General features: G+C 38.0%; 1 protein-coding gene across 3 annotated transcripts in view; it reads right to left on the bottom strand.

Moving 5' to 3' along the window:
- Nucleotides 1-19,297, bottom strand: part of TMC1 (transmembrane channel like 1) — a 254,955-nt gene that overhangs the window by 35,051 nt on the left and 200,607 nt on the right. For all 3 annotated transcript variants that reach the window (XM_025051460.1, XM_006918441.3, XM_025051461.1), the window contains one exon: nucleotides 6,616-6,758. In XM_025051460.1, coding sequence (XP_024907228.1) covers nucleotides 6,616-6,758 — 143 coding nt within the window. The remainder of the gene's footprint in view (nucleotides 1-6,615; nucleotides 6,759-19,297) is intronic.

The following is a 19,297-nucleotide window of genomic DNA, read 5'->3' as shown; positions in this document are numbered from 1 at the left end:
GAAGGAAGGAAGGAAGGAAGGAAGGAAGGAAGGAAGGAAGGAAGGAAGGAAGGAAGGGACGGACAAAGGTAGGGGGTACCCAAACATAATGATAGGTAAATTGAAGAAGCAATATCTAAAAAGCATATTTTCAAACAAGTCAGTTTTAATAACCAGAAAATAGAAGTTTATATTTAAATTTTGTTTTGGTTTTAATTTTTTAAACTGTGCATTTTCCAGGCCTTCAAGATGAAAACACCACTAAGCATTAATGATTTTAAGAATTAAACAGGTTATACAAAAACATATATTTTTTATTTGTTTTCCTAAACTGTTTTCTTGGCCTCATATATCTGGTTTTAACCTTTTGTGGGATGAGGATTTCTTTAGAAATATGAAGAAAATCATTGCCTGCCCCCCCAGGAAATAAAATTATGGATAGACTCTGTAACTGTTCTGCAGACCCCCTGACACCCTGGGATGGACTAACCCAGGTAAGGTCAGGAAACTCCTGCATGTATTTCAATTCCTCCTGGAATCTTCTCTCAAAGAGTGATTACATAGAGTGCATAAAATTTCTTCATACTCTACAACTCTTGACAAAAAAAAAAAAAAAAAAACAAAACCAGGATTTTTATGTAACCATAATGCCAAGTGGTCACATATATTCTATCAGTGACTTAAATTTTTTTTTTTGCTTGGAGAGTTTAAAATACATTTACTTACATGTTTATTTCAGTGGTTAGAGATCTATATTCTACTCACTCCATTTCCTTTACCCCCTTATCACTGTAAATAGCAAAATTAAAATTTCATATGATACATATTATAAATTAGTCCCACAGGTTTTGGTTTTTAAAATATTATAGTGATATGAATCTGAAAAATAAAAGAGCACACTGACATAAAGCTGACATCATAGGTTGGCAGGCATCTCCAAGATCATCTAAATTCCTCCACTGTTCCTACTCCTTATGGAAGTCTATGTATTTTAAATGGGCTAGCATATTATGAAAAATAACCAAATATAATTATTCTTTATACCAGACTACCACTTTACCCTTTGCAAATGGTCTTTATGTATATCATTATATTTGTCCTTTTCAAAAACTTAGCAAGAAGTAAGAGTATTAAATAGTATTCTCTTTACAAAGGGGAAAGCTGAGGGTTAAAATTATAAAATGATGTGTTGTACATTATCTAGCAATAAACCACAGAGGTAGGTCAAGCTTAGGTTTCTACTTCACTCTGGTGCCCAAGCTAGAATACCATGAAATATATTAAAACATATAAAGTGCCTTTTCTTAAGTCAAAAAGAGTTGAAATCAAACATTTTCCATGGTTTAACCCAGGAAGAAAATTATTTATTTGATTAAAATGCCATCATCCATTTTGTCACTGAGCAAAGGGGCAGACCTTAAGTAAAAAATGAAAACTTGTCAGATATGTTTGTAATAAAACTTTATTACTGGAAATTTTTTGTAGGCAGCCTCCCAGAGAAGAGAATTCAAGCTGGACAAGAAAACTGGAGACATCTGGCATGTGGGAATTGGCAAGAGAGGGAGTGGGGTTCTGATAGGAGTAAAGAAGGATATCAAAGACAAACTTCTCACTACACATTTTTGCTGAAGGATGGCCCTGCTAGCTCTAAAATGTTCCATGTATAGCTCTATCTCTAGCCTATAGAGGAAAACAATATATATCTTTAGGAATATTTTTTTCTTTTACAAGGGGGCTATAGTTTTGAACTACGGTATCTATAAAGTAACCACTAAGTATCATTTGTATTATTTGCTTGGCTGGCAGGTTGTAGAAAGCAATTGTTTTGTTTATATCTTTGCCTCGGATTTTATACTGAATTTCTTGCCTTGGACTCACAAGTTTACATCTCCATTTATGCATTGGGGTCATTTGGTCACTTTGTGGATACATGTGGAGGTTTTTAATATATCAAATACATGCTTTCATAAATCTTAAACCAACAGAGTCACTAAAATGTATCCTCTGCTAAAATGAAAGTCAGGAAGAGGACGAGGATTGAGAGGAAGGTAGAAAGCAATCCTCTAAAGACTCACAGGATAAGACCACCACACAAGGAAAAGAAAAATATAGCAAGGACTATCCTAAACCACATCTACAACATGCTTGAGAAGGAAGAAATTGCAGCAAGTATTTGACTGTAAAAGATAACATAAAAATACAAAGTCAGTATATTGGCCATAACCACTGGTTGTTTCTTACTTTATAGTCTGTTCCGCAATTGAGCATCGTGAAGGTGGGAACGTTTTTTTTGTTCACCATTAACCTCAAACTCTAGATAGCCTCTCCCCAGATTTCCTATCGTAACTGCTCATTAAATAATTATTAAATGATCGAATACATGAGTTGTGATTTTGGAAGTAAACTGAACATGTGAAAGAGTATCAAAAACATACAGCCTAAAAAGCTTTCACATGGTACAACACATATGCTTGTTATGCTATAGCTGTCCAGTTCTGTTCTTGTCATCATGGTAGGTTTTGACAATATTATCTCACTTTATCAATGGTTGCCATTCATTCCAGAGCAGTACAATCCCTAGTCCATGCTTGCAAAAAGTGTATTTTTCACGTTGAATTTCATAATCTTAGATGCAGTTCATTAAGCAGTGATATGACATGGAACATTAGGCTTTTAAATTCCTCACACCTCACCACTTTTCTGTTTGAAGCAGAAAAGCCTGGCATTTCTGAAACAAGGTCAACCATAGTTTGAGAAAGAGTAGACAATCATATACTTTATGGGATTTGCCAGGACTTCCTGCTCTGTAGACCAGCCCCACTTACCCTCCATAGCCTGCTGTAGGGTCTGAAACTCATCAATAGAGACTTCATCATTGGTATCTCCAGTGAAAACATCTCTGAAAAGTAACATTAGACTGGAGTCTATGAAGAGTTCTGATTTCTTTTCTTTGAGACTAAGATAGATTCCTGCAGCAAAAAAAGCTTTCATTGGGAAGAGGAAGAAGAAATAATTTTAAGGCTAAGATCCTATAAATTTTCACTTATAAATGTGTGAGGTTGGCCATGATTTTAACATTATCTTGTCTTTTAAGACAAAAACATAGTTCTGATAAGTTTATTTTTTTCCCCAAAACTTTAAATGACAGGAGTTATGTAATCAAGTTCAGATAACTCCAAAGGAATTTGGTGACGAGCAAGGAACAATTTTAATATAAAATTAAAAAGGCAACCCAGGTCAAGACAGAAGCAAGTTCTTGACTTTATTGCTATAGATGTATCCTCATTGGAGACTAGAGGGAAAGTGCTGAAATGGTGTTTAAGGCTCAGTTCTAGAATTTACTAGCTATTTGAGCTTAATCGAATATCAAACTCTACTGAACCTTAATTTCTTAATCTATCCAGTAAGAATAAATAATACCTGCTCGACCAAGTATAAAAGATTGATGGAGGAACAAATCAGCCTGTGTAAGGAGGAACACAATACAAAGAACTAGTTCCTCCTGTGTAACGAGGAACACAATACAAAGAACTAGTACTCGGTAGAAAATACCTTTTGAACCAGAAAAATCTAGGTTCAAATGGCTCTGAGCAAGTCATTTAGTATCATTAATATTATTATCTGTAAAATGATAAAACTAATACATACTTTGCAATGTTTAAGAGTTAATAGATGAATATATTCCCATTTTTTCAAATTGAAAAATATTTATATGCATGCATTAAGTTGTTTCCAGTAGTTTGCTTCTCTGAAATATGCAAAATGTTTAACTTTTAATAGGAACAATTAGATCTTGAAATTTAAACACCTTTACTTTGGAAGACAAAACTTTAAACTGATGAGGACAGCCAGCATAGGAAAGAGTTGATGGTCTCCATGCTATGTAACTTTACGTTATACTGTTGTTAATTTGCTTTTAATATGTATGTAACTTTTTACTATGAAGTTCTCTAAGCTTCTATTGTGGTTAGTAATGTACACTGCCCTAGAAGGAAGGAAGGAAGGAAGGAAGGAAGGAAGGAAGGAAGGAAGGAAGGAAGGAAGGAAGGCCTAAAACTAGGTGACCAACCATCTGGGTTTGCCAGGGACTGCATGGGTCTCCAGGACACAGGCTTTCAGTGCTAAAACCAGGAGAGTCCTGGGTCAACAAAGTTAGTCACTCTACCTTAAAACCTCAGAATACTTTTTTGAGTTTCTAGTTCATACTACCTTCCAATTTCCCTATTAGGTAATTAAAAATAGATATTTGCCACCATTTCATAGATGAAGATGCTGAGACAAATGGTATGGGCAAGATGACAAAGTCCATCAGTAGCCTAATTGATTTTAGAACTCGGGTTCCCTCATACTTGATTTGCGTAATGTATTCCAAAAAGCCACTCATGTTTTTTCCAAGCATACGTTCTATTGGGGTGAGGAGGAAGGAGAGGAAATGAAAAGTGATTCTGTACAATCACTTATATTTCATCAATTGTTTTTCCACCAAGCCTTGTCCTCAGGGCTAGGAATAGGATGGGAGTCATGAATTGTTTTGTAACTATACAAGTCAATGAGTTTAAAACACTGGCCAATCAGATATCAAATAGCCAAAAGTCCATGCCAGAGGGAGGCACCAAAGCCAGATTGGTTTGGTTGACATAATATGAATGACTTTGAAAGGGAAAATGTGGATTTGGTGTCTCGCAGCTATCCTAAACGGCAACTTTGAGCTAGTTAGAAAAACCTGGCATTTCCTCTAGATGTGTCTTCCCCAATATGCTCACCACCAGCAATATGTGGTGCCTGAGCACTTGAAATGTGATAATGTAAAATACAAGATTTCGAAGACTTAGTACCAAAAAAAAATCTTGATAATTTTATTTTACTTATATGTTGAAGTAATAATTTTGATATATTGAGCTAAATAAAATATAGTATTAAAATTATTTTTACCTATGGATTTGTTTAATATGTCTGCTAGAAATTTTTAAATGAGATGTGTAGTCCATCTTATATTTCCTTTCACAATGCTGCTCTATAAACTTTTAATCCGTCTGTGAGAAAATTATTGTAACAAATACACCAATCCATTAATGTATAACTGCATAACCTTATATGATTTCCCTGTCATTGGGGCTACTGGGGGACCTCAACTCCTACCATGTTGGCTTTGTTCAATTCTTCAATAAGTATATGAATTATAATCCTAATAAAATTATTAATGTTTGTCAATTACCACCAGCTAGACATGCTCTGGGTGTTTTATATGTATTAACTCATTTAGTTCTCATAGCCATCCTAAGACCAGTTATTATAACTCTATTAGAGATGGGAAAATGGAGAATAGAGCACTTGTGCAATTTGCCAAAGGTCTCATAGTACATGGTAGAGCTGGGATTTGAATCCATGCAAACCAGCTCAAAAGCCACCAGGGTATACAGCCTCTGCAGAGTCACTGAAAGAAGCTGAGTAACTGGACATACAAAAACATGCTTCCCCAATCACTATGAAGACTGGAAGACTAACAGAGAAATAATACTTCTGAGGCCTTTATAATATAACTGGCACCCCTGATTTTAGTCTTGCCAAATCAAAATGGTTAAATACTAGAAATATCTAAATTTTGAAATGTATTAGTACTTTAGCGGGTAGACAGATACCTAATATTTAAGATCTCTGATTACACTTGGACGGGTAGATACAAATTTTGGATTTGGGGTCTCTAGTAAGGCTTTTTCAAGTTCTAAATGGGCTTAAAACCTAAATATGACAGTGTTCTTTGGTGGAACCAGTAAGTTTGATAGGGACGAGACACAAAGTGTGTCACAGACTGTTCCAGAGAGGTCTTACTCAGGGAACTTGGGCCCGCGGGCAGAGGTCCCTCCCTGAAATGAAGCAGATGGCAAATTCACCCTGTGCAGAGTCAAATAAAAGGGTTAGAACATTGAGGTGTTTCAACTCTTTTTCTACGCTAGTGCAGAGAATTGACTAACGGATAGATTATCAGCCCCAAATAACTGTGTTAGGTTTCTGCAGTGTCTTTAAGCAGAGTATTACGATTATATTTCAGGCAGGGGGAAAATTGAACTGTCGTTTTATCGGTTCCCCAATAAAATTCTTCCTCATGCTCTAATAAATCTTTTTCCAAGACAAACAATGATTACACAGTTGATCATGATGGTCTGGTTGCGAGCCATTTGTTTTTGCTGTCTTATGCAGCTGAAATTTTTTGGATGACTGATTATTCTGGTTTTTTAAAAAAACGAACAGAGAACAACAGATTCTGCCTATTGAACTGATTTTGCAAGTCACAAACCTCTCTGCATGCAAAAAGAGGGGTCAGCAGCTGTTTCCCTATATTGTTTGCAAATGTCACACTGTGAAGTACAAAAAAGGCACATTTAAAAAATATGCTTAAACACAGGATAAGCATACAACCAACAGTTTAACCCAGTGAGATGACCCAAAGGCTTGTGCTTGTGTTCAACTATTTTGTTTGGAGAATGTAATAGTCTAATAGTAGTGTCAGTATTAAATGACATTTTATCTCATAGACTCTGCATCCTCTCAATGTGAAACAAAAAAATATACATATCCATTCTCCCGTTTTGATCCAGAAATCATTACTTGCTTCCCAAGAGAACAAATGAAACTTACGCTTTAAGGACAACCAGAAAGCTGTATCCAATGCACATGATCCCCACCAGAAAATAGGAGAGCGGCAGCCTGAAATTCATCCATCCGATTGTTCGTTTATTGTCGTAATAGCCATAAAAGAGGACAGAATATTGCGCCAAGCCCTAAAATCCAACAGCAAAGCCACTTAGCAGATGTTGTAAAGAGTAACTCAAAGAAAAAAAGATAGACTTTTAAGAATAACAAAATGACATTTATTTTCAGCCTTGGGATATGGCCCTGACATGAGCCCTATTGTTTTGCTTCACGGAGTGAACGTTTCAGCTGCCACATTGATTGACAGTCTCATAGTTTACTTGAAATTCAGGGACTTCTAAATAGACCAAACTTGTAATCAAATATAGGCTTGCTCAGCTGTGGAGCCATTACCATGAAAAGCCCATTGATTGAAGCATCAACATACACTTCATGGTGTCATTTGACTTATAATTTGAAGAGCTTGCTTAATATTGGGAGGAGAACCTGAAACATGCTTCCTCAAAGTGCCATGGCAGTCACCTGAGCCACAGTTAGATTGGTTCTCCTAAACCACAGAAGCTGTGTCTCAGCTCAAGCGAGGAACAGGTAAAGTGACATTGGAACCAATCTTCTCAATCTTTTATTCATCAAGACTATTACAGTATTCTCCCATAACGAGCATATTTGTTCATGTAATTACATGCTCTTTCCTAAAAATGATCTGCCAGAGTTGGAATCACCATTTCCCAAAGCCACCTGAGTGGAACATATGCAGAGCACTGGCATACTCTGATGCTGCTTCCTTTATAGTATTCTTCATATTCACTGTGTTTTTCATGCTCGGAATTGAAACGTTGTTTCCATAGTACTATACATCCACTTCTTTAGCTTTTCTCTGACTTGATCTCTCTCTCTGGCAATAACTTAAAATTACTATGCTTTGTGAAGTGAGGAGATAATAACTTGCCAGTGTGGGGCTTCCTCTTGAGATCAAGTGGGTCACCCTTGAATCTTAGAAAATCCAGTTGTCTGACTCTAACCAAGCCAGGGACTTTGAAGCCTACCATTGAAGAAGGGAGGAGAAGTGGGAGAAGGCAGAAGGGGAGGAAGTGCCCTGGATGCTAATTTCCAGAGGAAGAATTAAGACAAGTAATTTTAAGAACTGCCTTAAACAAAGATAATGCCTAGCCCAAATTGGAGGCCAACGGAGATCTGAAAAAACTATTGCTTTCAGAATTTTCAGCAAATTTATTTTTAATACTCTGTAAGAATTAGCAGGGGGGTTGGGGGAGGGTGGGGAGAAATGTCCAGAATATCTTAGACGAGAACATGGGCTTAAGTAGAGTTGGGATGGAATGAGTGGGGTGTAGGTAAAAAAGCACTTCTCTGAACCTTATCTGCCTATATCTGCATTTTTTTCAGCTCAAAAGAAAAAGAAAAAGAAAATTTGGGGCTAAACAACTAGTGAAAACCTTAAATAGGGGAAGTAAGCAGGCTAATCTCATGTCCCAGATAGGAAACCAAACGAACGTGGACTGGCCCACTGCCCAAGACCCAGAAAGCAGCCCGGGAGAATAATCATTGGCAGGATTCCCCTGCACTGGTTCCAGGACATCTTCTTTCACATTCAGCAAGTTAAAGTCTCTGTTCCCTCTCAGCTATTTTAAATGCCACCTCCTTCTCCCCTGTCTTCAGACTGGCCGTCCTGTCCCAGGGCAACAACAACAGAACATAGTAAGTGTTGGTACTTGGCCTCTTGTGTAGTTTAGAGATATCTCAAACAGTTTTTTTGCCCATAATTATAACATTATTTTCCGAACTCCTCTATTTTTCCCTGCATCTAACCCTTACCTCATTTCCTTGCTACCGTCCTGACACTTAGTGATCATGGTTGTAGTAATAATATCAATCGATAAGTTTTGTTGAACACTTAGCATTTGCTGAGCACCTTACTTCATTTCACAGAAGCCTCAGAAGAACCTAAAGAAGTTGCTACTGTCAGGGGAAATAGTTTTCCTCAACTCTTGATGTTTCCATCCATGTAGAGAATTCCCATAAATGTAACACTCCCAGGCTCTTTCCATGACCTCACACTAGTCCTGGGGAGGGGACACTAATTGGAGAGCAGAGCATGGAGGAACAAATGGGAACAATGTGAGCCACCTCTTCTCCTCCTCTTGAGAGAGCATATGCATGCTCTGCCCCTGCCGGGGGGAAGGGGCCGATCCTGGTTTAAGGCTGCTGGGCAGAAATGCCTAGCTGTGAAGCCACTTGCCATAAAAAGATATCACATTTTTTAATATCAGTTTTAATAATAATAAAGGTGACATGCCGACCTCTACTTGTCTTAACATTTGCCCTATTTCTGGTTAGCTCACAACTTGGTTGGACAAGGGAGCATTGTTACTTACCACCCCCTCTTGCTCTCCATCTCAGATTAAAAAAAAAAAAAAAAAAATGAGTCTTAGAGATGTGAAGTAACTTGTCCAAATTCACATAGCTAGTAAGTGACAGAGTCTGAACTTGAACTGGGTCTGTCTGATTCAAATCCCACACACTTAACCATTGTGCTATACTGCTTCTCCTGTGCTTTCTTTGCCTATACCAGGTCTTGTATCATGCTAGTGCCATACCTTCCCAGTAAAACAAAGAAACAAGAAAATCCTATCAACTCAGAAGGGACTTTTGACCTATATCTCTGGATTGGTTCTTGGTGAAGCCAGGACCTCTTAGAAAGGACCTAATACCCCTTTTGAAAAAAATTCCAGAGGGCCTCATCTCCACATCCATAAATATTACAACCTGACATTTTTTTCTAATTCATAATGATGGCATTAGGATTAAGAGACACCTCTAAAATGACATAAAAGGGGAAAGGAGATATATAACAAGCATCTGGTGTACTTGCTAGGTTAGCACAATAGCTACTGGAGCATCTAGCCCATCTGGTATATGTACCATTCAACATATGTTCAATGGCTGGCACTTCATAAATATTAGATCACATCCAAAGTGGTAAGGGTTTTTTTTCTTTTTTTTTTTTTTTTGAATACTTATTATTTTACAAAGGCTTCTTCAAGTTTGTCTTTGTGTAAATGAAAGAGAAACTACTGAAGAGCACAATTTTTAAAAGCTTTATACAATCCATCTTGAGGGGTGGCTTTAAACACGAGTTGAAAGGCTTAAAAGAGGAACACCCCTCCCCTTTCACCCAGCCAGCGCCCCCACACTCCACACATCTTTCCCCTTTCCTTAAAGCTCCAACAGCAGACATCTGGAAGTGACTAAAATAGCAAGGACTCCAAACCAAGCCAAGGTTCTATTCGGTTTCTATGTCAGCACGCACGGCTTTCCCTGTGGGAGCTCTCTCTCACCCCAAAATCTGTGACAGAGAAACCACGGTCAGAGCCAAATTTCAAATGAGCATAGAAAATTCCTGTCCAACTCTGGGTTCCGTGCTTCTGCATCATCTATTAAGACTCTAATTTCTGTTTGAATACTGCAGCTGGTCTAGTCTATAGTCACTGACACCCTTCCACAAGAAAGAGAATGTTTTGATGGGTGCTCCCTAGGAAACAACTCATGTATTTATTTATCCAACTAACTTTTATTGAGTACTTATTATTAGCCAAATATTATACACAGACGGTGTAGGAGGCGAGATTATAAAGGCCCTCAAAAGAGTTCTGCACACAAAATATCCTCTTCATAAGTACTTACCACCTGAAATTATATTAGAACTCCGTCCTTTTGGTGTTTCACATGACGACAAATAGAGTGATAGAGTGAAAGTAACACTCTGTCTAGGATGGTAAATGAGTTTCATCATCCTTAACAACTCTTTCTAATTTATACTTATTGTCAGACCATTATTTTGAAAAAAAAAAAACAAAAACAAAAAATCATGAAGTCAATACTGGTGAGAAAGGAAGATATAAGTTTTGAACCATGCTGAGCTTATGTGTGTGGGGAGTAGTACCACACCAGCTGGGGCATATTTCTGCTTCCTTTTGAGCTGTTATCAGTCATTTACACCTTAGTGGTTAAAAAAAAAAAAAAAGTGTCAAGTGTGGAGGAAAGGTAGATGGTATTACTTAAATATGATAGAGTGGAACACAGGAGAGAAGCAAGAAATAAAAGGCTAATACCCAAAACAAAGCTCAACTAATTTCACAAGAACAGCAGCCAGTCTGGCATTTACAGGCTACATGTTGACATCTAGCCCATGACCACACTCCTTCTCTTTCATCAGATTCACCAAGCTTCCACCTAATGCTCTGCTCACCTCTGAGTTTACTTTCCTTTTGCTACAACCCAGATCCAGAGCTATAAAACAGATGCTACACAGCTCTTAGCAAGGGAGTGTGTCAATTACAGAGAGGAAGCTAGACTGAGCCTTAACAGATCTAGTTTTCAGTAGAGGGAATAAACTTCTACCTGTCAACAGTATTATAGACAGTGAACTCTGGCCCTCAAAAAACATGAAGTAGACAGTTTCTTCTGATGCCCATCCACGTATTGGTCCCCTCATCCCTCTTCCTCCTTCCCAGACAGGTGGCTTTGCTGGCTTGTGGACTCAGAACATCCAAAAGAGTTCCACAAAACTTGCTACTTCTTCCTCCAGGGAAATGTCACCACCAACCCACCCAGTCATCTCCACCAGAAACTTGGATACTTTCATTGTCTTCCCATTTTTACCCATAACCCACATGCAGTCACTCACTAAGTCCTGTAGTTTCTGCCTCATTAACATAACTGATGTTGATCTTTTCTCTCCACACCACTGCCACTTAGAGGTCCCTCTGCCTCCATCTCACATCAAATCCAACCGAACTCATGCTGGATTCACAAAGACTCTTCTGAAGGATAACTCTGACCATCCTACTTCAAAACCCTTGTTCTCTCCACTTCTATTATGCAAATAGTTAGGATAAAGTCTGACTCTTTAGCATAAGAAGTGAAACTGTCCTCCCTGATTAGACCCTCCTTTATTTGGGAGGGTGGGGTAATAATACGCTCATCTTTCAGCTCATCTTTCACTACACTACTCTCTCCCAGGTACCAGCTTTGATGAATCACTAATTGGTATTCAGTGTATAATACGATTTTGTGCCTCCATGCCATCGTACATACTGATCCCTCTGCTTGGAACACTGTTTCCAGTTGCCCTACCCATTCCAGAGCCTAGTTTATTCCTATTTTTCCTTTAAAACTAGTTCAAGATACCTCTGTAAATCCTTTACTGACCTCTACTCTAGAACAGAGTCACTTGTTATGGGGAAACAAATGGTTATTCTATTCCCCCAGTATTTCCTTCGGGTACTCTATTCGATGAGATACTCCCCAACCCTCTTCTACCTCTTCACTCACTCCACACCAGGGAAGTGTAGTGACTTCTCTGATTGGTAAATTTGGAATGAATTATCTGGGCTTGCCTAGCCCAAACATAACTTTCATCATGTGGGACACAAGCTGGCCCCTGGGTAAGTTGGACTAATTTGGGGTTCCCTATTAGCAAGACCATTTGGCTAAGAGTCCCTGATTGGTCCTCAAATTCGGTCTTTATTAGTAATGAATGTGGAATTTTGATGCCCATCTGCTTCTTCTCAAACAAATCATTCAGAACTTGGATAGGAAATCGAGTTACTGTTTATTGGGTCCTCTCAAGACTCCAGTAAACTCTAACACTGAATCCTCTCTCTATTATGCCTCCATGTGCCTAGGACATATATCTGTTAGCTTGAGGCTTTCACACTGTATGGCACATCCAGTTAGACCATAAGGTCCCCATGAGCAGAGAATAACGTTAGTTATCTTTTTATTTCCAGCATCTGAAATTTGATTTATGTTTGTGGAATGACTGAATGAAAAGAATTGCTTCTGGTGGTCATTAGCAATCCTCAGTTACATTAAGTTCCTTTAAATTTTCATTTAAACCACTCTTTTCTGCTCTCTAGCTCCCGTTTTAATAAAATAAAGTAAATCATTTATGACAGCAACATGATAATTACAATCTCATGTTGGGATTTAATGAATCAAAATCAAAAAAGTATCTGAGAGACACTGAAGTTGGCAAAACTCCTTAATTTTTTCTACTGTCTAATTGTCTAAAACTCCTACAAAACGAGACACTTCAGGGCTATAAAATAAGCTGCTATGTATGATTTCTTCCCACACAGGAAAATTGGTCTTCTTTTGTTTCACAAGGTAGACATTAAAAGCATTATATTATGGCGGTTTGTTATTCTTTGACTTCTGGACTGTAAATCTGTCCATTAGTTCTTTGAAGTCTTGCAACATGAAGCCTTGTGAATCTACACATGAAAAAAGATGGGTGTGGTCTTCTGGGCACAGCTTATGCTGGGAATTACCTTAGTATTATTTATTTATGAAGATGTTTCGAACAAGTAAACATTTTTTAAAGGTAGAGAACATATTGAGACAACTTAAAAAAATTTAATTCAGAAATTATCAATTCCATGTAAATAACATATATTTTATTTCAAATATTTCAGATTAGCAAAATGTAATTTATTTCAAGTACAGTTTATAAGCAAATGATGTCTACTGGAAATCTATGATGCTAGAAAATAGGATAAAATGTTTACAGAATTGCTTTCAAATGTTTGTAAATTTAAATAATCTGTCATAGCAGATGTATTGGACTCATGATTGATGCTATTTGTATTATATAATATAATTTAATAGGTTGCAAGGTTCTGATCTAACTCAATGGATCAGCTTATAATATATTAAATTGTCAGCCAGTATTGAAATATTGGCCAAACTCCTTCCAGGTCAATCGACCTATTCCAAATAACCTTAGTCTCTTACTTGGTCATAGTGACAAGACTGTTTCTTGGTCTCCTCACATTCATCTTGTCTTTCTCCAGTCTGTTGCACTTTTCAAAATCTAAGTCTGATAATGTCACTATCCACCCACCACCCACTTAAATTACTTTCAATTGCTCTGAGGAAAATTAAAAAATTATCATGGCCTAGATTCTAGAAGGTCTCCCATGGTTTGATACCTTTTTATCTCTCCAATGCCATCTGCCTCTGTCATCCTTTCACATTCTGAGCTCTAATTTCACTAGCTGTCATTTGGTCCCAAGTAAGGTAACCCTCTTTTACCACAGGGCCTTTGCACTTACTATTTTCATTACGTAGAATGCCTCTGCCTTCTCTCAAACTGGGAACTTATATTGACTCTTTAGAGTCCAATTCGAATGTTATTTTCTCAGCAAAACTCCTACTATCCCAGTCAGTTTCCCTGCTATACATTCTCTTAATACCGTTTACCTTTTTTTCATAGCACTCGGCACAGTTGCAATTACATTTATTTTTGTGATTATTTAATGCTCTACAAGACTTTAAGTGCCTGAAAGCAGAGACCTTGCTGGGTTTTGCTCATCTTTGTTTGCTGCCTAGCGCACTGTCTGGTACCTAGACAATGCTCAATAAATGCTCGCTGAACTGATGAAAAGACACGTTTCTGTAATCACATCCAAAGTAGTGATGCTGTTTTCATGTTGTAAGTTTGGCATCAGGATCATAGGCATTCCAAATTTTCACAAAAAGAAAGCTCATCTTCAGTTTGGCAAGGTGCAGCTTGAGGGAGGTGCTGAAAACTGGAAGTTGTTGCTGAAGCAAAGAAAGCACTGATAAAACCGTAGACCCTAAGGAATCAGCTTCCCACATGTAAGAGAACAAAAGAATACCAAGAAAACTAAATGCAGACACAGGGATCTATCTCTCCTACCATAAGCTATAGATGAGTCATACAGAGGTCCAGGAGTAGCAGGTTGAGAAGCCTATGAAGCAAGAGAAAGAAACTAGGACCTAAAACAGAATATGAAATGTCTCTCCTTTTAATCAAACTTCATGAACTTTTGAACCAGAGAGACTGGCACTGGATGCTGAGGAAATAAAGCAAATATAGAAGCCAAGACACTGCCTAGATACAGCTCTTAGATACTGCCATCCCTGGGCCTGAGCAGGACCTCCTACCCTCTTAGCCCCCATCCCTGCCCCTACTTAGTGAAATTGTCAAAGGAGTCTTACTATGGATACAGATGGATGTAGATGAGAGGAACTTCACCTTTTCAATCTTGTTATCTCCAGTCCAGGGAAGAGTCATATCTCTGAGTGTACCTGGGAATCTACAACCCAGATTTGTGCCCAACAGGCTTAGCAGGCTGGCTTGCCCTCACCAATGGATGACTTATAAGTTAGGAGTTCAGTCTCTGCTGAGGCAGCCCTTGGCTAGGCTGAGACGATGACGGTGGCAAGGAGGTCATGCTGGAGTATTTGAAGCTTGTTGAAACTAAATAACGACAAGAGCAACAGCAAGAATTCTAATCTAAAATAGAGCCAGAGTTGACAGACTCATAGTAGCATATAGGTGTGCTGCCCATAGTAGCATATAGGTGTGCTTTGGATTGACCAAAAAAGATCATGACGTGTTCATCCTGAGACCACACACCCTTGGCTGCCTCTTGCCAACAACTGAGCACAGTGAGGAACACTAGAGCCAGGTTACTCCTGAGTGCCATGGGACTCCTCCAATGGACGTCCTTGCTTGGAGACTCACAATTAACCTGGCCAGGACTTTTTGCAGAACTGATTTGCAGTCTGAGTCTCTTCCTTCCTAATCTTCCTTCCCTCTCTCCTTTCACAGGTGTCAGACTTGCTTTGCCATCTGAAGACTCTCCCCACCTACTCCTGCTCCTTTCCCCTTTCTCATTTATAGCCATCTCATTCAATTTCTCCCGCAACTAATATTTTTGGGTGTCTACTTCTCAGGAAACCTAAAATGATTTGCCCCTTCAAAAGGACTCTGAAAATAAAGACGCACTTGAATTGTTTAAGTATTCCTGAAAGAAAATATACATTATTCCATATGTGAATCTCAAGAATTTCTCTTCTAAATGCGGCCCAATACAATAAGAAATGAAGGAACTTAAGATAACCGAGATAATATCTGAGAGGAGACATTCTCACTTTAGAAGATGATTACTTAAATGAACTGTTGATGCTGGTAAACTTAGGAACTGAACTGCTATTTGTTAACATTCATAATGTCTGTGACAGTCTTCTCTGAGGACGGACCACTAGGAGGAGATGTGGTAAAAGTGGGCAGGGCAGAGGAACAGGCTCTGGATGATATGTTAGAGTAAAACAAACAATTTGATATTGAAGGCAGCCACATTTTAATTTGAATTTCAATGCCTCCTCTAATTACATGTGCTGTCTTTGGCAGACTAACTTCTCTGAGCCCCAATTCTCTCAACTATGCAATGATTACTAATCTTCATCTTGAAGGGTTGTTATAAAATGTACTGTTTTGGCCTGCTTAACACATAATATGTGTTAATTTTGCCTTCCTGCCCAGCAGAAAAGGGGAGGCAAAGGTGACTTGCCATCCATCTATAAGCAATGTACAACATGCCCTCAAGCTAGAAAGCTAAATGCATTTCCCTTTACTTACAACTCAAATCTTTACGGAAAAGATATTATCTCATCTCACTGTCTGATATCAGCTCATCTTATCTCATCTCACCGTCTGATATCAGCTCAAACTCCTTCCGAATTCCATCTCAGGTCCCCCCTCTCTGTTATTATTATTACGATAATATCAAAATTATGCATTCTCTTCCTCTTTATCATTCCTATGCCATTCTTGTGTCTCCAAGTATCTTGCCAATACATACATTCTCTTCTTACTGAGTTAAACTCATTTTTCTAATTATTTCTAATTAAACTCATTTTTCTAATTATACAGTTTCAAATGATAGCATTTCTACTAATTTGATTCATACAATATATATTAGATAATCTCCCTATTTTTTACTATTTTAATCAAATATATGTCTCCCTGATCAGTAAGATCAATCACTGGGTACTCAATAAAAGGTTTAAAAATATGGTGCTTTGTAAAATGATGACTTTGAAAAGACACAAGACTAACTACTCTAGCATATATCAAATGGCACTTGTCTACTATTACCTAAAGGGAATTTGGATGAGTTGTGATATATGTTTATCAGTGACAGAACACTGAGCTTCCAAGGGGTTACTTCCAGGAGTGGGATGTTCCACACTTCTAACATGAAGCTCAACAGAGGAGCAGATCCCTACAATGTCCTCCACCCCCACCCTAAAGGTTTTCTGGTCCTTCCTATCTTATAGGCTTTTCTACCACAAGAGGTCATGCTTGCATCTATATACAGTGTTCTATTAATCTTTTCCTCTTCTCATCACCTGCATCTATATGGCATTGCTTAGCTAAGCTGGCACATTAATCTTCTTAGATGCCACAAACCAATGTCACCATGGCTGTAGGACCCTGGCTGTTGTGTTCTTACCTTTCCATTCATTGCAGTTACAGGAAAACCATAAAAAGAAGAAGGCTAGAATAACAAAAACCAACCAGGGTGGGTCAGAACCAAGATAGTGCTAAATCTGACCTCTCTAGGAGACCCTGAACCTCATTATACCCTGATTATAATACATTAGCATGCTGACAAAACCTGCTGGTACCATGACAGATCTACTCAGACCATATAAGGGCAAAAAGGGGATGGTGCCCCATGTCTTAGGAAAGACCAGCCCATTCCCCCAATACCTAATGCATACGTCTCCCCCTCATTACGTCGCTTCCATAATAACATCCCCCAGACTTTTCTGTGATGAGCAGTAGATTTGTGAGTGTAACTCCCATTTCCCCCTTCTCTGGCCATCGAATTATAACTTGCACTGCTGAAGGCTCAGCTTCGTTTTTGTTTTGGATCATAGACACTGAAGAGACAAAGGATCCTTAGAAAGACAAAGGATCCTTCCAGGGGACCAGGTTCCCACAGTAGGGGCCTGGGAGATCTAAACTGGTAACACCAACTCATGGCCAGATTAGACTGTTCAGGGACCAGTCATCTCTGTCCTGGGCCTAAAATGTGTCTTTTCTTCCTGGCATTTCTGGAAGTGCAGAATTCTGAGTTTTCAGGGATCTTAAGGACATTTGGTCAACGGTTTCCTCCACAATGCCATGATAGATGGAATACTGAGCTGTCTACTTAGATCATCTTATAATACAGAGTGGGCTCCTTTATGAGGTAATTGTTCAGATGATCAAGTAAAGAACTAAGGCAAGATTAAATATCAAATCTGTCATTCTATGTGAGAAGCTAATTTGGGAATTACATGTTTATCGTGAAGGGCGAAAATGGGATCCAACTGCTTCAACTCCTACTCCCCTTGTGAAAGAGATATGGCGTTAAATAGAGCCACTCTGTGTTCCAGACACAGTCGGTAAGAAGGCTGTTGGAAATCACTGCAGGAAATTATAGACAGAAACAGGACATAGAAAGGCACTAGATTAGGGGCCACTCATTAGCTATAAGATTCTGAACATGTTTCTGCAACTCAAAGTGTCCCTAATTTTATAATGTGGGCCATGGGATGGAAGATCTCTAAGGACACTTCCATCTCTAAAAATACCTTATTTTGTGATTCATGCCAAATAATTGAGTAGCTACAGTATACAGAAAAATTAAGAAAGCTTATAAAAAAATATCACTTTGATGGCTTTATTTTTTCTTGACCTTTTAACAATCTCATTGCCTTAGAATCATTTTTCAGGCAGCCTTAGAATTATAAAGGAAAATGAATAGTAGAGGATACTACAGTTTCTGTCTTTCTTTACCTTCCTATAAATAGTATTTCAACAAACTGGACATGCGAGAGCTGTTAAGGGTGGTAGTAAAATCCTGGTGAGCCCACTATTGCCCAAACCATTTCTCCCTAGCTTCCTCTTGCATTCATCTCCTAGACCCTCCAGTCTACCCCCGAGTAGATCTCTTAAAGCCACTTTCCTCCTCGCTTTTTCAACTGATTAATATCTTTCAAATCTCAAATGGATATTTTTCCCAAAACTTTCAGTTTCAATTATTTGACAAATATATATGTGCTTAAACTTCAGAAATATATGTTTAAAAATCAAAAAGCCTTTTGTTCATATTCTTAGGTCTTCCCTTCTCTGGTTATGACTAAACATAAGAAAATGCCAATGATATTACTAGTTCTTCTCCTTATTAACTAGACTATAAATTTATTATCTTTCTAAGTAGAAGAGAATGAGAAATCAAGATAGTTTCGCGGGGTATAGTTGTAAATTTTTTGAAATTTAAATAAGAAAGAGAGTGGGGAGAGAGAGAGATAGAAGCAGTAAAAAGTAATAGAAAGGAGAAATAAAAGATAAGAAGTAAAAGCTAACTCAGAGGCCATCTCCTCTATGAAACCCCAACTTTCTCAAGCAAATTTAATGACCACCTCTTCCAGATTTCCCAGTATCTTTTTTCTTTCATTTTGCTAACTTAGTACCTAACATATTTTATACTAGTTACCTATGTATCTTTTTTTTTTTTTTTGGCTATCATGAGTAACTCGAGGTCAAAAATCATGTCGCATTCATCTTTGTAAAACTATGTTTATAGTCAATAAAAAAATATTTAATTGAAATGAAAATTCTGACAAGAGTGATTTACAATTCCAAATGCTACAAAGTGGGGACTGCCACTATGCCTTATGCTTATTCCATAGCTTTTCTTGTTTACTCAGAGACTGGGAACCTTTCTAAAAGTTAAGATTTTCTGGTACTGCTCACATAAATTAATTTCTATTGTTCTTA

This window comes from Pteropus alecto, unplaced genomic scaffold (genome assembly GCF_000325575.1).
Source record: "Pteropus alecto unplaced genomic scaffold, ASM32557v1 scaffold95, whole genome shotgun sequence".
NCBI classification, from domain to species: domain Eukaryota; kingdom Metazoa; phylum Chordata; class Mammalia; order Chiroptera; family Pteropodidae; genus Pteropus; species Pteropus alecto.
Note: the sequence above shows the minus strand (reverse complement) of the source record. Positions and strands in the feature narration are given on the sequence as shown.